Source organism: Mustela putorius, unplaced genomic scaffold, assembly GCF_011764305.1.
Source record: "Mustela putorius furo isolate JIRA1106 unplaced genomic scaffold, ASM1176430v1.1 tig00000224_pilon_pilon_pilon, whole genome shotgun sequence".
NCBI classification, from domain to species: Eukaryota; Metazoa; Chordata; class Mammalia; order Carnivora; family Mustelidae; genus Mustela; species Mustela putorius.
In genome coordinates this window covers 18,563,249-18,585,712 of record NW_025421321.1, presented here as the reverse complement: position 1 = coordinate 18,585,712, position 22,464 = coordinate 18,563,249, and the positions used below count along the sequence as shown (strand labels likewise).

The following is a 22,464-nucleotide window of genomic DNA, read 5'->3' as shown; positions in this document are numbered from 1 at the left end:
ATGCTTAACTGACTGAGTCACCCAGGTGCCTGATTTTTTTGTTCTTAGGATTTTTATTAATTTGAGAGACAGAGAGGAGTGAGGGGAAGGGTGGAGGGGGAGGGAAAGGGACAAGCACACTCCACATGAGCATGGAGCCTACTCAGGGCTCAATCTAGGACCCCAAGATCATGACATGAGCTGAAACCAAGAGTCAGGCACGTAATGGACTGAGCCACCCAGGCATCTGCTTTTGTTTTCTGTTTGTTCATTTGTTTTGTTTTTTAGATTCCATATATGAGTGAAATCATATGTAGTTTGTCTTTCCCTGGCTTTCTTTCACTTGGCATAAAACTCTCTAGGTCCATTTATGTTGTCAAGAATGGCAAAATTTCATTCCTTTTTTATGGTGGAGTAATATTCCATTTTATCCATTCATCTACTGATGATGGACAGAAGATGTTTGCTTCCATACCTTGGCTATGCAAATAATGCTGCAATAAACACAGGGGTGCAGGTATCCTTTCAAATTAAGTGTTTGTTTTTTCAGGTAAATACCCAGATGTGGAATTACAGGATGGTATGGTACTTCTATTTTCAGTTTTTTGAGGAATCTCCATACTGTTTTTCATAGTGGCTGCACCTATTTGCCTTCCCACCAATAGCAGGTTCCCTTTTTCTCTACATTCTCATCAACACTTGTTAATTTCTTACCTTTTTGATACTAGACATTCTAATTAGTAGGAGATTTCACTGTGGTTTGATTTGTATTTGTGGCTGGTATTTTCAAATTGTGCTCCAAAATGGTTGTACTAACTTACATCCTACAGTGTTCAACAATATTCAGTTCTCACAATTAAAACCTAATATTATCATTTTAATTTTTCATAATCTCATGGGCAAAAAAAGTAGTATCTCAGTATTGTTTCATTTGGCATTTCCCTGTCTTCTAGAGAAGCTGCATATCTTTTCAAATGTGTGTTTCCACTTTATTTCCTTCCCTGAGATCTGCCTAATTGATATATTGGCTTTTCTGAATATCTTTCTTATTTCTTACTTGTAGAGTCCTTTTACTCAATATTAACCTTTTGTTTATTATATACATATTAAAAAAAATGTTCTCTCAAGTGTTTTCCTTTTGTGACTTTTCTTACAAATACCTTTTGTTGTGAGAACTACAGAATTTTGATGTTTAAATTTACCTATGTTTTCTTTTATGGATTTTGCACTTAGTATCAAAAGGGTTTTTATTCCAAAGTTATAAATTTCTTATATTTTTCTTATATTTATATATATTTATATTTCTTATATTTATATATAAATTTCTTATATTTTGTTATTTATGACTTTCATTTTTACTTTTAAATTCTCAACTTTAATTTCCACACATGCTTTTTATTTCCTTGTTTCCTGGTCCATGTAAAAATATCACAGTATTAACTTCAATCTCATAACTGCTCACATATATTAATGGAAATACAATAAAATGGAAACTAAGTAATTCAAATGAAAACACAATTTAGTTAGAAAAAACAATTCTGCCTATAATATTTAAATATTTTATATTCTAAATTACATTTGAAAAAGCACTCACAAAAATGTATTTTAGGAAGAATGGCATGATTGCTTACATTCTAAAATTCCTTGTTCTATAGAAGTATTTAAAAGCATCATTGCAGTGGCAGCATCAATATCAGATTCTGAAAAAGGAAGAGAGTAACAATATTAATGTTCTTTATAAAAGAGAAGCTATTATAAGTATTTGTAAAGGTAACCAGTGTTAAGATTTGGTATATATTCTTTTACTTAAATACATACACACACACACAAAACAAAATGAGACATATTATTCTGCAATCTGTTTTTGTTCACTTAAAATTATGAACAGTTTATGGGGCGCCTGGGTGGCTCAGTGCGTTAAGCCTCTGCCTTTGGCTCAGGTCATGATCTCAGGGTCCTGGGATCGAACCCCGCATTGGGCTCTCTGCTCTACAGGGAGACTACTTCCCCCACCCCCGCCACTGCCTGCCTCTCTGCCTACTTGTGATCTCTCTCTCTCTGTGAAAAAATAAATAAAAATCTTTAATAAAAAAATTATGAACAGTTTTATGGATAGTATTGAGTAAAGGAGAATTGAGAAGTACAAGATAAAATTTCTTACGATTTTCTTAGTAACATTTTTTCTCTAGCTTGCTTTAGTGTAAGCAAACAGTATGTTATTCATAAAACATACAAAATATGTGTTCACAACTGTGTATGTCATCACTAAGGCTTCCAGTCAACAGTAGACTATTAATAGTTAAGTTTTGGGGGAATCAAGTTATACATGGATTTTCAACTGTATAGGGGAAGGAGGCAGGGGGTCAGCACTCCTAACCCCTGCATTGTTCAGGGGTCAACTGTACTTGACTAAAATGTACATTAAGGCACTATTACTTTTTAGAATTTTTACCTTTTAAGAAAAAGATTATTTGAGAGAGAATGAGACAGAAAAAGAGAGGAAAAGAGGGAGAGTACAAGCAGGTGGAGGGCCAGAGGGAGAGAATATTGAAGCAGACTCCCACTGGCAGGGCTCAATCCCACGGCCCATGAGACCAGGACCTGAGCCGAAACCAAAGGTCAGACATCCAACCAACTGAGCCACTGAGGTTCCCCTACACTTTATAGCATGTAAAAAATATCTTTATCTGTGTGTATCTGCAGTTATGAAGTACTGCATTAATTACATACTAATTATAGGAGTTAGAAATATGTATACTTGGTCAGTCTCGATCATGTGAGTTTACAAATGCTAAATAAATAATTACTGCTGGTACAAAAGTATTAGTCATGTTTTTAATCATAATTATCTATGAGCCCACAAGTACTAGAGACTTTGTAAGAGGTCAAACATAATTATGGATATTCCATAAGAAAAATGAACTTTAAAAGGCTGGTAAAATCAGCAGGTTCTACTCCAGATAAAGTTATTATGCTCTCATATCACTTTTCTGATAGAAGTTCCTCTCCATCTTGGTGATCTATTATTCTGAATAACTGTAATTAAATCAAAGTAATATGGTATAACCGAATGTGAAGGAAAAGTTAGAAAATACTGAGAAATCTTAGATCATAAAGATGTTTAAAATAAGATTCAGATTATGAAACCTCCCATTTCTATCTCAAAGCTAGAAAATTTTTATTATCCTAATGTTTTCCATTTTATTTGTAATACCTAATTATAAAGTTATTTTAGACAGTAAAGCCATAAAAATATTGACTTCTCCTCTCCCCAACTTGACCATAAACTCTGTGAAGACAGAAAAAGTTACTGTTACTGACTTTACCGAATAGACTTAAGTAAATCAGAAGATGGTTGTTATGAAGAAGTACATAATATCACTACTCTTTCCCCTTCAATAAACTGTGACCTCATGAAGCAAGAATCTCTATGAATGCCTTCCCAATTAAGGTAGGAACCTGTCTTATCTATGTTCCACAATCCTTGGAACAACAGTGGGTCCTTGAAAAATGTGTAAATAATAAAGTATATGACCTCTTTGCCCTCCTTTCCTTAGATTAAACTAATTAGCACCAAATTACTGATGTTGGGTATCAATGGGCTTGACATGTTCTGAGTATTACTAACTCATCTAATCCTCACAACTTTATGATGTGGGTACTATTAGTATTTCCATCTGAAAAATGAAAAAAACAGACATCGACAGGTCTTTAGGGGAGGTGGGGCTTGAACCTCTCTATAGCCTACTTCTAGAACCTAGGCCTTCAATTTGTACTCTATCAATTATCAATCATTAATACTTGTATCCATGTATCCATGATTAGAGTAGGAAATTCTGTGAGATTTACAGAATATACTGGAAATTCTGTATTCTGTTATTCATTCAATAAAATGAATATACTATTATGAGCTAGACATCATTCCAGGCTGTGGGAATACAGCAAAAAACTAAACAGGAAAACCCCTAACCTCTCAGAATACAAAGGAATAATTAAAACACAGTATGTTACAAGATGACAAATATAAGGGAGAGAAACTAAGTGGAAAGGGGGATAGAGAGTGTTAGGAAGGGTGACTGCACTTTAAATACAGAGGTTAGAGAAGGCTTCAAGAAGCAAGTGTTGAGCACAGATTCAGGGAGATGAGAAAAAGAAGTCATGTAGCTATCTGAAGGAAAAGTATTTCAAGGCAGGAAGAACAGTAAGTAAAAAGATTATGAATCACTGTTTCTCATGTCATGGCCATGAAAAGATCTCTTTCAGAGATCTTTTCTTTTAGAATGATACCGGACTATAATTTGATAGAGTTCAGTATTCCAACACGTCTTTGAAGAAGAAAAGGTGCAGACTCCAGCCCATATTGTAGCTCTGTGTGAACTGGAAGAAAGCAAGTCTGCCTCCAGGTGAATGCTTCCCTGTGTGAAGGCACACAGCTTGAAGACTGGAGCGTGGGCTGAATTTCAGACCCCACTCATTGCCTCAGCCAAGTGGCCTTGCACAGGGGACATCTTGCATGGCGTTATATAAAAGCCCTGACAGAGAGTTTCCTGTTCCAGGAAATAATTTGTCTTTTAATAAAAAAAAAAAGGGCTACCTTGTCACCAATTTCATTAAGGGGGAAAAAAAAAGGAAGTGATGCTGAGGGAGAATCTAACTCAGAAAAGCATTATAATGAGGAAACAATTTCAGAAAATTTATAATCTTACAAATGAAGTACCTATAAAATCTTAACAAATAAAGATTAGTGTATCTCTAGCTTAACTTCCTATAGAAACTTCCATTAGAATTCAAGGAGTCATGTTTCTTAAAAATAATATCTAAAACTAAAGAAAATTGGTGAGCCTTATCTGGACAACATTAAAAAGCTGCATGAACACCACTTCTCTTCTTAGTTTCCAAATATTTAATGATAACACAATTAGATACTATTTTTGTAATAGTAGGAGGACTGGAAAAGTGTACCTTAAATGCGTTTATTTCTTGTAATAGATTTATTATAACCAAATTAATTTGAACTCTCCCACATGAAATTAACTTTATGAAACCAAAAACTTCCCTGCAAAACGATTTTATCTATGTGTAATTTGTTTGGTTTCAAGCATTTTAAGGATGCTTCCCATAATGACTTGCCAATTAACTCTAGAAAAATGTCTTCACTCCAAAAATGACCCCAAACACTTGGTAATCAAGCATACCTGATTACCAATTATTTGTCCAAGGTACAATCTTGAACTTTTTAGAACAAGAAAACCAAAAACTCTCTGTATAGATTTTACAATTTTTATTTAGAGTACTCAATCTGTTTTGGTATTAAACTGAATACTTAGTTGTTTATTGTCACAATTGAAAATGCTTCATGCTATTTTTTTCACTGATAATACTTTAAGCTATTTAAAATGTAGCTCTGTTTTTAAAGACATACTATTACCTAGCATATCCAGTTCATAATGAATAAAAATTTGGTTCTTTTATAAGTCTTTTATAAACATTTTCTCTGATGCTATTTAGATTAAATAAATAATTCATTTCTAGTTGAAAGTCATTTGTCATTAAGATTCATGAGAGCCATCCAAATAGTGATTAAAAAAGCCAACTTAGTTCAAAGTCATATTATTTTTCTTTTTTCCTTCATAGTTCTGACTGGAGTTGAAGACATGCTACTGATTTAATATCTGATTCCAACAAATTTCTGTCCTAAGTGTTAATTTGTATGTCCTGGTTTATAGTTTCTTAGCCTTGATGCTGGGAAATTACTAATAATAACTGAGAAAAAAATTCTAAGACACTAGGTTCACCTATGTGAAACTAAGGGTTATTACACAAACTGACAGGTCTCTGTCACCTGATTCTCAATCCATTTGCTTAAGGAATGATATGAGAACCATAGAGGCAGAATTTAAATGATTATAAGCTCAGTAATAACTATAAGGACTTCCTAGCTCTATCAAAGCTAACATATACATTTATAGAGCATTCAAACAGAGAAGCTGTCTCTTGTGATTCTTTAATAGAGGAAAGCAATTTTGATAAACTGCCAATACTGTAAGCTCCTTGGACCACTGGTTTAGTTTCATTTCTATTAAGATAATAATTATGTTGGGGTGCCTGGGTGTCTCAGTGGGTTAAGTATCTGCCTTTGGCTCAGGTCATGGTCTCAGGGTCCTGGGATCAAGCATGCTTCCCCCTCTCTCTGCCTGCCTCTCTGCCTACTTGTCTTCTCTCTCTATCAAATAAATAAATAAAAATAAAAATAGATTAAAATTATGCTAATTTAGAATCTTAAAATTTGAATCTAGATTTGTACTTAGCCCCTAACATCATCATTAACCATCTAAAGTTTATATTTATATATATAAATATGTATATTTTTATATATGTAAATATGTATATATTTATATATGTAGATATATATTTATATTTGCAGTATACTATGACTTCAGTAAAGTTCCATTTTTGTCATCTTTGCTAACTGATGTAGCCTTGTGCCTAGCCCACAGGTATGCTCCATAAATATTTCTAAATATTTCTTAAGCAGAGGAATTTATTCTAAATCCACAACAAACCAAAATATTGACAAAAAAGATTTTGTTTTGCTATCTCAGTAAGAGATCCCTGTGCCTCCCGCCCTCTGTTATAAACTACTGTAACATATACATTGGCATATAAAATTTGTCATTGTAAGGTGAGCAAGAAAGACAACTAGACTTTAAACAAACTGCTATACCTACTTTGGGTGATAGTAACTATTTCTGGAGTTTCTACACCTAAACAAGTTCTCCTGTTGCTCTTATGTGTTTAAACGTAGCTTTATTATAATGATTAGTAAAGACGAATCTGTGAAGTGAGAGATAAATCTAATACTGGATTCTAATACTGGAACTCAATGACACCTAAGTGACCTTTATAAAACACAAAACTGACAATGTTGCCTCCTTCTTTAATGTGCTTCAGTAGCTCCCCCAGTGCCTCATACCTAGTAGGAGTACAGGTTCTGGTATCAGAGTTTCTGCATTCCTTGTATGCCTTTTACTAGTGATGTGGCCTTGAGAAAGTTACTTAATCACTCCAATCTTCTCCAAACTTTATTTGTAAAAGTAGGTAACAATACCTCAAAGAATTATAAGGACTAAATGAGATAATGCATTCAAAGTACCATAGTAAGGAACTCAATGCTAACTAATGTTGTAATTATATAGAAGGAGTTCAACACATAATGCTAAGTAAGTTCTCCGTGACTTGACTAATGCTCGCTTAAACTTCTTCATTTGGCTTGCACATGCTAAATGATCACATCTACAGTCAGTGGGCCAACGCTGCCAAATTGTCTTTTATAATCCTAGGGTTCAACCACACTCACTGGCCTGCAGTTCCCAGCAGATACCCTCCAACAAGGTCAAGTATTTCCCCAACTTCTGAGGTCCAGCTCAAGCACCACTTTCTTTTCTAAGGGGCCTTTCCTGATCTACCTCTAAGCTTACTTTGCCAACTTACTTCCTTTTTTTTTTTTTTTTTTAAGATTTTTATTTATTTATTTGATAGACAGAGATCACAAGTAGGCAGAGAGAGAGGAAGGGAAGCAGGCTCCCTGCTCAGCAGAGAGAGCCCAACTCGGGGCTCGATCCCAGGACTCTGGGATCATGACCTGAACCAAAGGCACAGGTTTTAACCCACTGAGCCACCCAGGCGCCCCACCAACTTACTTTCTTTTTCCCCAAAGTACTCTGCATAACCTTGCCAACCTTTTTCAACTAAACTGTATGGTTTTTGAGAATAGGGCCTGGGTCACTTTTATCTCTGCATATCCCAAAGTATTCACACATTGTTTCGGCACTATGTGGGAAGTCAACAATTACTTGTAGAATAAACAGTTGAATGTTTAGTCCATTTAGCATTGTTTTTTCCCCAAACTTTTCTCTAGAAATAGCACTGAGAGAAGAAAAAGCAAATTTCCTCTTAAGTCTAGGCCCTAAAGCAACCTGATTTAAATATATAATTTTCTTAAGTTTTTGTGTGGTTTTGTATTTTCTGCTAAAACTCATGAGAACTGTATATTCTATTCCACAACAGGCCTGCATTTGTTTTAACCTGGAACTCCAAGCCCCCATGTCCCCAAGCTTAAGACTCACCAGTATAGAGATGGAGGGAAGTAAGCTATTAGCAGCACTGGAGAGGTGACGCACCATATGTCTAAGTCATTAGATGAAGGAGAGGGCTACTATGCTCTAGTTATAAAAAACTGAGGCTAAAACTAGCAGGAGAGGGGTGCCTGGGTGGCTCAGTCAGTTAAGCAGCTGCCTTTAACTCAGATCTTGATCCTGATCCTGGAGTCTCAGGATAGAGCCCCATTTCAGGGTCCCTGCTTGGTGGGGAGTCTGCTTGTCCCTCTCCCTCTACCCTACCCCCCCAGCTCGCTCTCTCTCTCCCAAATAAATAAATAAAATCTTTTTTAAAAAATTAAAAAAATAAAACTAGCAGAAGAAAAAACTGTAGAAGTGTCTGCTCACCAAAAGCAGCAGCAGAATCACGACAGAATGAAGTAAGAGCAAGAAGATTCTAAATAAACCCAGAATTCACAAAGAAAATGTTCTCAAAATCTGTATATGAATGTAGCCTGAAAGACTAAAGGTCAGAACTTATTGAGATAATAAAAATATGTAGTTTTTGCATGCCTAAATGTAGAGAAACCACATCTACCCATGCAGGAAGGAGAAAATGGATATTTGCATTATGTCAAGCCAGAACATAATCTGAACATACGCTCAATACACTTAACTTCTTTGCAGAATTCTCTTCAGCTTTTTCACACCACTTCTCTCCCTCATTTTTACAGACCATCATCACACAGCTTCCTAGGCTTGGTTTAGTGTAGTTCCAAAGAGCCAAAATGCATCTGATATGCAGAAAAGACCTCTGGTCTGAGGATTTCTGTTTTTAAAGGTTACAGAAATGTTTCTAGGCCCAAAAGCAACAATGCTAGAAAACCTTATGTTACTACATCACTAACTTAAAATATTAATTATGAGTAGGGGGAAAAAACCACTAATTCAGAATTTTTATATACTTCAGAAAAGTCACCTATGAAATTCTGAAAGTTAACTTCCTCCTTCCTTAAAGTTCTTTACACTTAACCTATAAAAGAAATACTCTAAACTACATTCTGATCCAAACTTCTTCTGTAAAGGGTCAGTAAGTATTTTAGGTTTTGTCAGAGAAGAGGCAAAAACAAGGATACCATACAGAGATCTCTGTTGCAACTACTTAACTCTGTTCTTATAGTAAATTTTCACATCCCTTGAGATATTATTTTTCAACTATTTATAAATATAAACTCACAGACCACATAAAAACACATGGCGGGCCAGATATGGCCCACGGCATATTTTGCCAATCTCTATTCTAGACTAAGACAGGCTTGAAAAGACAGCTCTATATGACAGTATTACTATTTTCAAGGAGAAATACACAAAAGGAAATTAAAAAACGGAATATACAACAGTATACACAGTTTGAGCCTAGCATTTGGAAAAAAATGTGTGTGTGTGTGTGTGTGCATGCAGACAGACACATCTACTCATGTATAAGGTGTAAGAAGAATCAAAGAAACTAAAACAAAATGTGGACGATAATAAAGAGTAATAAGTTTGTTTCTTTTTTGTGGGAGTTATTTAAATTCAAGTTAGTTAACATATGGTCTATCATTAATTTGGGGGTAGAATTTAGTGATTCATCACTTAACATTTAACACTCAGTGCTCATAGCATCAAGTGCCCTCCTTAATACCCATCAACTCCACTCCCTAACCGTCCACCTACCCTGTTTGTTTTCTAGATCTAAGAGTATCTTAAGGTTTGTCCCTCTGTTTTTATCCTTTTTATTTTTCCTTCCCTTCTCTTATGTTCATCAGTTTTGTTTCTTAAAATTTAAATTCTTTTCTATAAATGTTTTTATTTTCCAAATCTTCTACAATGAACATGTAATACTTTTGTAATTAGAAAAGTATTAAATAAACCCCAAATCCTGATTTTTGACCTGAGCTGTTATAATTTAAAATAAAGTTTTTATACACATACCTTTGAGGGTTCGCACCTGGTTCTGCTTGAGTACAGAGTTTAAGAAGTGAGGTGATAAAGAGCCACTGAAAAATAAAGATAAATATGCTTATACAAATCTTTGTTTCACTTTTTATAGAACTTAGTCACAAATATGACCAATTTATACAATAAAAAACACAAACTATTTTTATCTTGTTTGCTTTGCTAATACTATTCAGTTTAGGAAGAGTCTGCCAAAGCAGAAAGAGCATTAGATCCAAGATTAAATCACAACTATTTGGACATTCTTAGGCAAAATAATTAATTTCTTAGTTTCTTCATCTGTAAAATAGGAATAATTAAACCTCCCACATAAGGGCTGCTGTAATGAATAATAATAATGCATTTAAAATGCCTGCAACAATAGACGATACATAATAGTTACTATTTGATTTTGTATTGGATGTTTTTAAGTTTGATATGATATCATATAGGTGTTACCACAGAAATGAAAGCACCTATCAAAACAAATGTATGAAGAGAATGTATGGTAATAAGGCAAAACAGATAAAGTTCCTGATTTTATTAAGAAATATCAGTATCAGATTAAACTTGCTATAGTCATAAGAGATCATCAGGACTTCAGGCTTTTTTTAAGTTTTAAGCAATTTCTACACCCAGAATGGGGCTTGAACTCAAAACCCTAAGATGAAGAGTCATATGCTCTTCTGACTGAGCTAGCCAGGTGTCCCATTTTGGCTTTTTTAATTTTTTTTCATTCCAAAAATTAAATCATTTTTGGGACACACTACTTCTGTTCTTTGAAATCTGTGAAAGCATAAAAAATCTGTTTTGCTAACTAAATTATAAGTCTATTTTGCATTAATAGTTTTACATATACTACATTTCATTCTTTTTCTCAACCTACCAATTATGACATGAAAGTGCTACACAAAGGTGTGTTAGATGGAACTATCATTTTGCCAAACAATGAAAAAGAGAAAATGTTTCCAGAAATATTAAGGTAATGTCTTAAAGTCAAAAATTATCTTTATGCTGTCATTTATCTATCTGTTTTTAAGCCACAAAATCATTTTTATTTAACATATGATAAAGCTAAAAGATATAAGATATAATCATGAAAATGCAACCTATGAAAGGCATATTTGAAGTGCATATTTGATGGTATACAAGAGTGTCAATTCCCTCATTTAATCTTTAAAAAAAATATAGCTAAATAAAACACATAAATGACAATAAGCAGAACTTACCATTAGTTTCTAAATTTTAATTGTTTTTTTAAACTACGACATCTCACAAGCACCAACATTAACTGATAAAGAAGATACCAAGTTTCAAACAATGAAGATACAAACTCTGATAAGTTTTCTAGGTTTCATTTCATAAAGATAAACCACTCAATCATTCTTGTGACAATAATCCTTCTAATCTACCAGTAAACAAGCTTAAGATCTCACTGAGTAGATATATATTACTAATTTCAACTTTAGCCTAATTTATTGTATTTCAGCTTATAGCCACTCCACTTAAAGTTATTTAATAGTAACTTTATTATTATTATTAACTAAGTTACTTAATAATTGTTTAAGAAATTAAACACTGTATGGAAATATTGATAATTATTGCAGTTGAAGAGTTCATTATAGTTTTCTCCCTCCTTTTATGTATGTTTGAAATTCTCCATCTAGTATTCTATTAAAAAGCTTTTTAACCATTATAAGACCACCCTCAAAAGTATCTCAACAAAATCTGGCATTTTCAAATGAATTTACATAAGAGGATTAAAAAAAAGATTCTCAAGGCTTTTTAGGAAATGGAAAGAAAACCAGATTTGAAGTATCATTTTCAGCTTTCACTTAAAATGGGAAAGCTGTAAGATCAATAGGAGTCACTGAGTTTAAAAACAAGAGCTAAGGAAATACAACATTTACCAGCAGAAACAAAACAAATAAAAAAGTCAAAGCATTATTTTACTTGTCAGACATTTAAAAATTTGAGACTGTGAACATAATTTTCAAATATTAAATGTGCTGTGAAAGAAAACCAACTTAAAAAAGAAAAAGGAGGGTGCCTGGGTGGCTCAGTGGCTTAAGCCTCTGCCTTCAGCTCAGGTCATGATCTCAGAGTCCTGGGATCGAGGCCCGCATTGGGCTCTCTGCTCAGCAGGGAGCCTGCTTCCCCTCTCTGTCTCTGTCTCCCTACTTGTGACCTCTGTCAAATAAATAAATAAAATCTTTAAAAAAAAATGAAAAAGGAATAAACATATACATAAAAATGTTATAACGACAAACTTAATTATCTTATTTTAAAAAGTTCAAATATACTTTTAATTTTCCATTTCATTAGTCCGCATTAGTATTGTAGGCAATTAAAATAATTTAAACCTTTTGTACCTGAAATCATTATTATAACTTTCTTTAGGGTTTACTTATAATATACTCAGGAGTGACTATATTTTCCAAAATTTATGTTCTCACCTATCAAATATCCTATTTCCTAATAACACAAGTTAAGACTATAAATTAAAATGCCTTAGGCTAATTTCTTACCCATAAATTATTCTCAATGCAATAAACCCCTCCTCCCCCCAAACCATACAACTTTGTTAGGTTTTTTTCATGTCATACAATGAAATCTTATAAGTCACCACTGACACTTATATGGAAGATCCTGTACCTTTGTGGAGATGCAGGAGGGGTATAAAATGTCAATGCTGAGGAAAAAGGTTGCTTCTTCAGTGCCTGCATAAGGTTGGGTTTATATTCTGGATCAACACACCATAAGGAACCTTTCCCATTAACCTAAAATAAAATACATAAGAATTATTAACCTGCAACTTTAAGACATACACAACCAGTGCTTGAATGTTTTTACTAAATGTATGTGGGGGAAAAGAACCCTATAGTACCCTTTTGAGTACAATGCAAAGGTTGAATTAAGACTGCTGTAGGGGCGCCTGGGTGGCTCAGTGGGTTAAAGCCTCTGCCTTCAGCTCAGGTCATGATCTCAGGGTCCTGGGATCAAGCCCTGCTTGGGGCTCCCTGCTCAGCAGGGAGCCTGCCCCCGCCCCCACCGTCTACTTGTGATCTCTGTCAAATAACTAAGTAAAAATCTTTTTTAAAAAAGGGGGTGGGTGGGTGCCTGGGTGGTTCAGTCAGTTAAGCAGTTGCCTTCAGCTCAGATCATGATCCTGGGATCCTGGGATTGTGGGCTCGAGCCCCATATCGGGCTCCCTGTTCAGTGCACAGCCTGCTTCTCCCTCTCTCTCTGCCTGCTGCTCTGCCTACCCGTGCTCTCTGTGTCAAATAAATAAATAAAATCTTAAAAAAAAAAAAAAAAAAGACAGACGGCTGTAAATACATTGTAGTTCAAAGGCCCTGGAAGCAGCTACCTGGGTTCTTATCTCCAGCTCTGTTATGTACCTGTTGTGTGATCTTAAAAGTTAATCAACCTCTATTTCTCCAGGCTATTACTCCTTCTACTGGGAAGTAGGGATGAGAACACTACCTATCTCACAGGGCTGTCCTGCGGATTAAATTATGCCTAAAGCACTCTGCATGGTGCCTGGCACATAGGGCCACAGAACATGCCAACCACTTCATAGTCTGTAAGAATGGTACAACCCCAAGATGTACAGTGAACAGCATGGAGAGCTGTACAATGTGGTCTTCCACATAGTAAGATGTAACAAATATAAGCTATTACCTTACTGTTATAGAAAAAACAGAAAGAAAAGGAAAAATTAAGCTTTCTGTGCAGCATCATTTCCCCCAAAGTGATAAGCAGTATGAGATCAAGTGATATAGCAAAAAACAATTTTTTTAAATGGCATTAACAGTACTACTTAAGTTCTCATTTAAGGTAAGTTTAATTTTCAAAAGCAAATGATTTCAAGGGTTCCTGGGTGGCTCAGTAAGTTCAACAACCAACTCTTGATTTCAGCTTGGGTGTGGAACTCAGGGTTGTGGGACCAAGTCCAGCATCCAGCTCTGCACTAGGTGCAAGTCTGCTAGAGATTCTCTCCCTTTCCCCTCTGCCCCTCCCTGTGCTCAGTCGCTCGTGCACTCACTCTCTAAATGAATAAATAAACTCTTAAAAAAAAAGGCAGGGGCGCCTGGGTGGCTCAGTGGGTTAGGCCGCTGCCTTCGGCTCGGGTCATGATCTCAGGGTCCTGGGATCGAGTCCCGCATTGGGCTCTCTGCTCAGCAGAGAGCCTGCTTCCTCCTCTCTCTCTCTGCCTGCCTCTCTGCCTACTTGTGATCTCTCTCTGTCAAATAAATAATAAAAAAAAAAAAAAAAAAAAAAAAAAAAAAAAAAAAAAAAAAAAAAAAGGCAAATGGTTTCATGAAAAGCATAGCAAACGTCTCAAAGAGGGGTAAATCAACAACTGAGGTATGGAAAAGACTCCTGTAAAAGTTAACAAAGAGGAAGGAAGAATCTGTGTAAGATGATTAAGTTACAACATTTGAGGGACTTTTAAATAATGTGGCAATGAGCACACAAACCCGGATTCCACTGAAATAATCAAGAGAATCTAAAAATTATGGAATTTTTATGATTACTAGAAACTAGAGAAACTGTTAACTAAAGAGTGCCTGCTTGGGGTGTCTGGGTGGCTCAGGTGGTTGAGCATCTGCCTTCGGCTCGGGTCCTGATCCTGTGGTCCTGGGATCCAGGCCCATGTCTGACTCCCTGCCCGGTGGGGAGCCCGCTTCTCCCTCTCCTCCCAGCTCCTGGTCTCTCTTGCTATCTCTGTCTCTCCCCCTCTCTCAACTAAATAAATAAAATCTTAAATTAAAAAAAAAATGCCTGCTAAATTTCAAATGGAAGGGGCCTGAAAGGCTCACTTGTGTGATCCACAGTTTCCTCACTATTGAAGGAACAGCAAGTGGACAAGATACATGGAAAACCTCACTAGTATTATGTAACACGCAGGGGAGAAGGCCAGGCTATGAGCTACTAACTCCCTCAAATAGGTTTGAAAAATGCTGCACATTTTACTTCCCCTTCTTCTTAGAAGGTCACACCATATACCAGCAGGTTAAGGGATCTAAATAGTCTTGCTATCATTATACCTGTTTTATATGGTTTCCTAAAGTTATCTGATCAGAACCTCCTTATCCCAGGTAGTATTTGAGGAAGCTAGTGTTCTGTGGAACACTTATGAGAAAAACTGATGTAATTAATCAATTCTGGTAGAATATACTTTCCCAATATTAATGGAAAAAGCTACAAACATTGATTAGGTCATAAAGAAAAATAAATTCCCTCTTAAAGTTCACAATTTTAAGAGTCCAGCACAAAAAAAAAAAAAAAAAAAAAAAATCCCCCAAACAAAATTCTGTGACCACTTGGAAATTTATAATTCTCTCAGATTAAAAAGATACCCAAACTACAATTATAGATTATCTGGTAAATAAAGGGTATAAACAGTTATATGAAAACTAAGAGAATGTAGCCAAAGGCAAATTTATATCCACTTTCATTCATTTTTCAAAAGACTTATTTATTTATGAGAGAGAGAGATTGAGAGAGAGAGAGAGTGAGAGTGCACATGTGCACACGAGGGGAAGAGGGAGAGAGAATCTCAAGCAGACTCCCCACTGGGTGTGGGGCTCTCCTGGCAGCTCCATCTTATGACCCTGAGACTTTGACCTCAGCTGAAACCAAGAGTCAAGACACTTACCAACTGAGCCACCCAGGTGTCTATTTTTATTCTTTTTTTTTTTTTTAAGATTTTATTTATTTATTTGACAGAGACAAATCACAAGTAGTCGGAGAGGCAGGCAGAGAGAGAGAGAGAGGGAAGCTGGCTCCCCGCTGAGCAGAGAGCCCGATGCGGGACTCGATCCCAGGACCCTGAGATCATGACCTGAGCCGAAGGCAGCGGCTTAACCCACTAAGCCACCCAGGCGCCCCTGTCTATTTTCATTCTTAAACAACTGAAATATCTGAAATATTTAGATACTTTTAGCATATCTGGAAAAGGGGAGAGAGAAAATTAGGTGGGGAGAGAAAATTATATAATTTATATAATGTAAATATATCATATGAAATATGATAAATTGTTAAACTGGAAATCAGGTGGGGTGCCTGGGTGTCTCAGTGGGTTAAAGCTTCTCAGGCCTTGATGGGTTCTGGGATCGAGCCCTGCATCGGGCTCTCTGCTCAGCAGGGAGCCCGTTTCCCCCTCTCTCTCTCTGCCTGCCTCTCTGCCTACTTGTGATCTCTCTCTGTCAAATAAATAAATAAAATCTTAATAAAATAAAAAAATAAACTGGAAACCAGGAAAAGAATGGAACTGATAAATCAAGAGAGTATTCTAAAAAAAAAACCATCAATATTCTACACACCCTAGTTGAGGTAGTCAAAGGAAATGACTGAAGAACTTTAGGAGCTGTGATACCTATCACCTGCTAACTCTTTCTTCCTTCAGGATAAACCTTTTCTACTTCCTTAGCTGAACATCCCTAACTGCACATCCTGAAAATAACCTGGACTATAAGTATATCCTAGCACATGTACCATATCCATACACAGCCTACATACAGAACTCCACAGCCATGCAAGGGAATCCAAACTCAATCTCTTCTCACTTCTCCAGAGCTAAACACTACTTGTACAGTGGTTAAGAGTATGAACCTAAAAGCAATTTTGCCTCCTTGGGAATCCTGGCTGTCACTTAAGAGCTGTGTAATCTTCAGAAAAATGTGTTTGTTTCCTATGTATTAATATACTCAAAATAGAACTATATTAAAAATAGTATCGGGGTGCCTGGGTGGCTCAGTGGGTTAAGCCGCTGCCTTCGGCTCAGGTCATGATCTCAGAGTCCTGGGATCGAGTCCCGCATCGGGTTCTCTGCTCAGCAGAGAGCCTGCTTCCCTCTCTCTCTCTCTGCCTGCCTCTCCATCTACTTGTGATTTCTCTCTGTCAAAATAAATAAATAAAATCTTAAAAAAAATAAAATAAAAAATAAAAAAAATAAAAATAGTACCTACTTCACTTTAAGAATTATTGTATTATAAGAGTTAATTCACATAAAGTGCTTAGAGCACTGACAGACAATAAACACTGGCTGCTGCTGTTGATATATGTCATTTTCTTTGTAGTTCAAAAACAATTCCTTGTTTCCTCCAGCCTAATAGCATGCAAATTTGTTTTTCTGTTTCTATTCCACCAGATATTGGCATTACATTTTAACAAATATTTCTGAAGATTTTTTTTCTTTTTCTCTACAAATACTAAAAACCAACTATAAGGTATAACTTTCCTCCTCTCCTACCATGTGATGTACAAAACTTCCTCAGAACTCATAAGATTAGTGAGATCCAAACTGTTAATTTTTGTTTTATATTATACTTTTTCTACTTCAAAAATCCTTTCTTAAAATTTTAATTACACTTCACAATTCATTAAGAATTACTTGGACAACAATAAAATTTATGTGTGTTCTATTTCCCTGGTTCCTTTTTGTTCATATAAAATTCTATACGATGTAAGCTATTACGATTGCTTAAGATTTAACGTGATGAATTTATGTGCTTCCATTTCCCAAACTCTTTTTCAAGGCAATATTATTCTATTATTGAGGCTCTTTTATCTTCTGAACATCATATCATAGTTATTACAGCACATTAGCATAATATAAGGATATTTCCACTGGTATAAAAACAGGTCCTAATCATTGCTTATGTGATACTGGACAAATCCTGTAATCTGTAAGAGTCAGCGTTCTTATTCATATTTTATTCATAAAATTAAAAAAGAAACCAGTCCACTTCACTAAGGTGTTTATTTTTCAATTAATTTATTTTTTATTTATATTATATATTATTTATTATATAATATAAATAATATAAAATAAATAAAATAAAACAAAAATAAAATAATATAAATAATATATTATATAATATATAAATAATACATATTATATATTTATATTTTTAAATATTTATATATATATTTATTTTTGTTTTATTTATTTGTCAGAGAGAGAGAGAGAGAGAGAGAGAGCGAGCACAGGCAGACAGAGTGGCAGGCAGAGTCAGAGGGAGAAGCAGGCTCCCTGCCGAGCAAGGAGCCCGATGTGGGAGTCCATCCCATGACGCTGGGATCATGACCTGAACTGAAGGCAGCTGCTTAACCAACTGAGCCATCCAGACATCCCACTTCACTAAGTTTTTTTTTTAAAGATTTTATTTATTTATTTGACAGAGAGAAATCACAAGTAGACGGAGAGGCAGGCAGAGAGAGAGAGAGAGGAGGAAGCAGGCTCCCTGCTGAGCAGAGAGCCCGATGCGGGACTCGATCCCAGGACCCTGAGATCATGACCTGAGCCGAAGGCAGCGGCTTAACCCACTGAGCCACCCAGGCACCCCCACTAAGTTTTGATTAGATTCAAATAAGGTAATTCTGGACACCTGGGTGGCTCAGTCAGTTAAGTGCATGCCTTTGGTTCAGGTCATAGTCCCAGGGATTCCAGGACCCTAGGATCAGGGGATAGAGCCAAGCATTAGGCTTCTTGCTCAGCAGGGAACCTGTTTCTTTCTCTCCTCCCTGCCACTGCACACTCTCTCTGTCAAATAAATAAATAAAATCTTTAAACAAGAACAACAAAAAGGTAATTTATGTGTAAGTGATATAGAGCTGCAAAATAAATGGATACTTACCTATTTCTGGGGGTTATTCTGAAATTGGCATAAGGTTAGAGTTTATATGTTTGTTTACTTTTTTAAGATTTTTATTTATTTGACAGAGAGAAAGAGTGAACAAGAGATAGAACAAGAGCACGGAGAGAGAGCAGCAGGCTCCTGGATGAACAGGCAGCCTGACATGTGGATCAATCCTAGGACCCTGGGATCATGACCTGAGCCGAAGGCAGACACTTAACTGGACTGAGCCACCAATGTGCTCCAAGTTTATATGGTTCAGTAACAGCATATTCCTACTCCTTTACCTCTAAGATGGAGCTTTGAAAAAATGAAAAATATGAACAAAATCAATTAATTCTAAGTAAGAGATAAAAGGTAATAAAGAACAAGAAATAAACTAAATTTAGAAAGGAAAACCGCTCTTGTTTTAGAAAAAGTATGCTATCAGTGTAAGCAGTTTTTAACATCCTAGCAACCTAAATATATCATAAAAGAAAAGCCATAGCTGTCATATTATGCTGTAATATAAAAAGAAACATACCATACTATTAGGTGAAACTTTTTTCTGGCCTTCAGCAGCAAAATATCTATCATATGAACTATATACTAAGTAAGTATTTGAAATTTTGATTTGATTTTTAAAGGAAGTTAAATTTTACAAATGTATTTTTGGATGAAATTACTTAAATTAGGTATGTTTTCTGTCAGTTGGCTTACAAATGTATTTTTGGATGAAATTACTTAAATTAGGTATGTTTTCTGTCAGTTGGCTTAGGGAAATAAAACTTTAAAACATTACCAGCCACAACATCCTTTGCCCAACCCACTTCAGTTTCATATAGAAAAGATAGGTATATTATTTTTCATATAATGACTAAGATAATTATTTTAACAATTCTAGCCATGTTCTATCTTAGTATTCCTGAATGACACTCCTAGAAACTGGTTCAAGAGTGTACTTTTTAAATTCTATCGTGAGAATTACAAATTGTTTTGATCATAGTAGAATTGCTATTTCCTTGAAATAGTAAATTGGAAGAACTACCGAAAACCTGCTGTTCAGGGCAGTTAAGTATCTTGAGTAAGGTCTCCAAATAACAGTCTGGTTATGTTACCATGGCAGCATTTCCTTCCACTTGGGTCTGTTCACAAACTATCAGTAACAAGAGATAAAATTATGTATTTGCTAACACTATGTTTTAGAGTCTTCAGCAAAGAGGAATTTATTTTAAACTCTCACTTAAAAACCTTGCCCCTTTATTATTGTGCTTAGATGACAGAACACAAATAATGAAGAGTTTTAGACATTAGGTATTGTTTTAAACTAAATGTGCCTAAAACAAAATAAATCTGTGCAATGAAAACAGGAAATGTGCATTCTCTCATTCACTATTTTGCATTTGGAATTACAAGGCTTCTGAACTTACTTGGTAGAGAACCACTGAAGGTTTTTAAGAAACAAGGAATATACTAAGAAATGAACTTTAAAAAGATCTTAAGATTGGTTGTAAAGAACAGTTTAGGAGAAAAGGCAAATAATATTCACTATTCCCGAAATGTTTTTATGTATTTGCCTTGTATATTTTAACAGTTTCTCCCCAACTATCTTTTCTGTGGTTTTTAGAATGACTGAATTAAAAAGAATTAGCTGATTAAAAAGGGCATTCATAAGTTCAGTTTGAGCTTAAAGCATGAACTTTTATAGTGGTTGGCATGACTTCTTTTCCTGGAATTCAGCTATTGAAGCGAGTCATCACTATGCAAATGTACAGACTAAAACTGCACTAACCCAAGCAAAATTTCTAATTTTATGTTTCCCAGCTCAAGTCTCACAGTTATAGTGTCTTGGTTTGGCTTTATAAAAATTAAGAGAAGTAGATATAAGACCTGGATGTTTAAATATTTAAAACATGAAACCCAAAGCAAAACAAACAAAAAAAGACAATGTCTAACTACTATAATTTTAAAATACTGAGATAGATAAATACCAAGCCAAGATTTTTAGATATGTCTATTCAGAGTAATAACTATGATATGGATGATAGGGGAGAAAATCTAATCAGCAGCTATCCAACTGGCTGCGTATCATTACCACTTTGTAGTTTGACCCAGACCTTGCCATCTTGCCATTTTTTTAAGATTATCACCTATAGATAAGAGATATTCATCATAAAAGGCTGGCAAGGTTGCCAAATTCAATTCCAACATTTATTCAAAGTATAACTTACTTGCCTTCTGCAGATTACAAGAGAAGTACTATTATTCTGAAACACTGATTCTAGAAGTATTTCATAAACTAAAAAAAAACAACAAAAAAACTCACAACAAACCCACAAGCAACCCCAGTTCTACCTGAATGTATCATTTTCTGTCCAAACTTCAGACATTTAAGCAGAGTGGCTATTGATTCTGCCAGTTTCTTTCCTCCTACCCTGACCTGTTGTAATTGCTGACTAATTTTTATCCCAATATATTACAATTTCTATATTTATCCTCATATTTTTTATTATCTCCTAAGATAATTTCTTTCTCTTTATCATACTCTCCCTGTACTCTGGACTGTATGCTTTCTTGTTCGCTAACTCTCACTTCTTTAATTTCTTTCTTTCTCTGAGCATTTAAATTTTTTTTTTTTTAAGGATTTTATTTATTTATTTGTCAGAGAGAGAGCAAGCGAGAGCGAGCGAGAGCGAGCACAGGCAGACAGAATGGCAGGCAGAGTCAGAGGGAGAAGCAGGCTCCCTGCGGAGCAAGGAGCCCGATGTGGGACTCGATCCCAGGACGCTGGGATCATGACCTGAGCTGAAGGCAGCTGCTTAACCAACTGAGCCACCCAGGCGTCCCTCTCTGAGCATTTAAAAATGCTCAGGTTAATCATGTAAATAATGCACACATTTAAAAATTAAGGATAAAAACAAATCCCTTTTGATCACTACCACAAATTAAACTACACTGGACATATTATTTGCAATTTTTATTACAAACAATACCACAGTGGATATATACCTCCTTGTATGCAACTATGAATATTACTCTAGGGGAGAAATCAGAATCTAATCCACTAGATCAAAAGATATGCACATTACTAATTTTAATAATTGTAGCCAAGGTACCCCGAAAAATGGTCATACTAATTTACACTCTTATTAGTGGTATGAAAATGCTGGTATAATTTCTCCCATTCTTATCTAAATTGATATTATCAAGCACTTAAAATTTTTGCATTCTCATGGGGTACAACTATTTTTGTGGGTTCTTTTAATTTGTATGTCCTTGATTACTAGTGAGGATGAACATCTCTGCATGCTCATTGGCCATTTGTATTTCCTCCTCTAACTGCCTGTTCATATTCTTATCCATTTTTTAATTAATTTTCTTTCTCTTATTGAATTAGATGAATTCTTTATACACAGTGTGTACTGCTCATTGTAAACATCTCCAATCAACTTCACATTTAATGACGGAATGCTAATAGTTTGAAACTGGCCATGATGGAAATATTTATACTGTGAAAATCTATAAAAGCTATATCCTCACCCCTTACTCAATCCCTACCCCACATATACCAGCACACCATATTTTGAATCCTAATCTGTTGGCAGCTAGTTGTCTCAATCACTTCTTAACCAATCATTTCAAGAGTTCTGCAACATTTAATGCTGTTGCTCATTCACCCTTAAACTTACCCTCCTACAACTGAATTTTTCAGTTGTTTCAGTTGTTTAGTTCAGTTTCAGATTTTTCAGCTGAAAAATCAGTGCTGATGACTTCCAAATTTAGGA

At 35.3% G+C, this 22,464-nt stretch overlaps 1 protein-coding gene across 4 annotated transcripts in view; it reads right to left on the bottom strand.

Annotated features, from left to right (window-relative positions):
* The window catches only part of FOXN2 (forkhead box N2), a 65,887-nt gene that overhangs the window by 5,206 nt on the left and 38,217 nt on the right, over positions 1-22,464 (bottom strand). For all 4 annotated transcript variants that reach the window (XM_004752861.3, XM_004752859.3, XM_004752858.3 and 1 more), the window contains 3 exons: positions 12,708-12,832; positions 10,050-10,114; positions 1,611-1,679 (listed from right to left, as the gene is read on the bottom strand). In XM_004752861.3, coding sequence (XP_004752918.1) covers positions 1,611-1,679; positions 10,050-10,114; positions 12,708-12,832 — 259 coding nt within the window. The remainder of the gene's footprint in view (positions 1-1,610; positions 1,680-10,049; positions 10,115-12,707; positions 12,833-22,464) is intronic.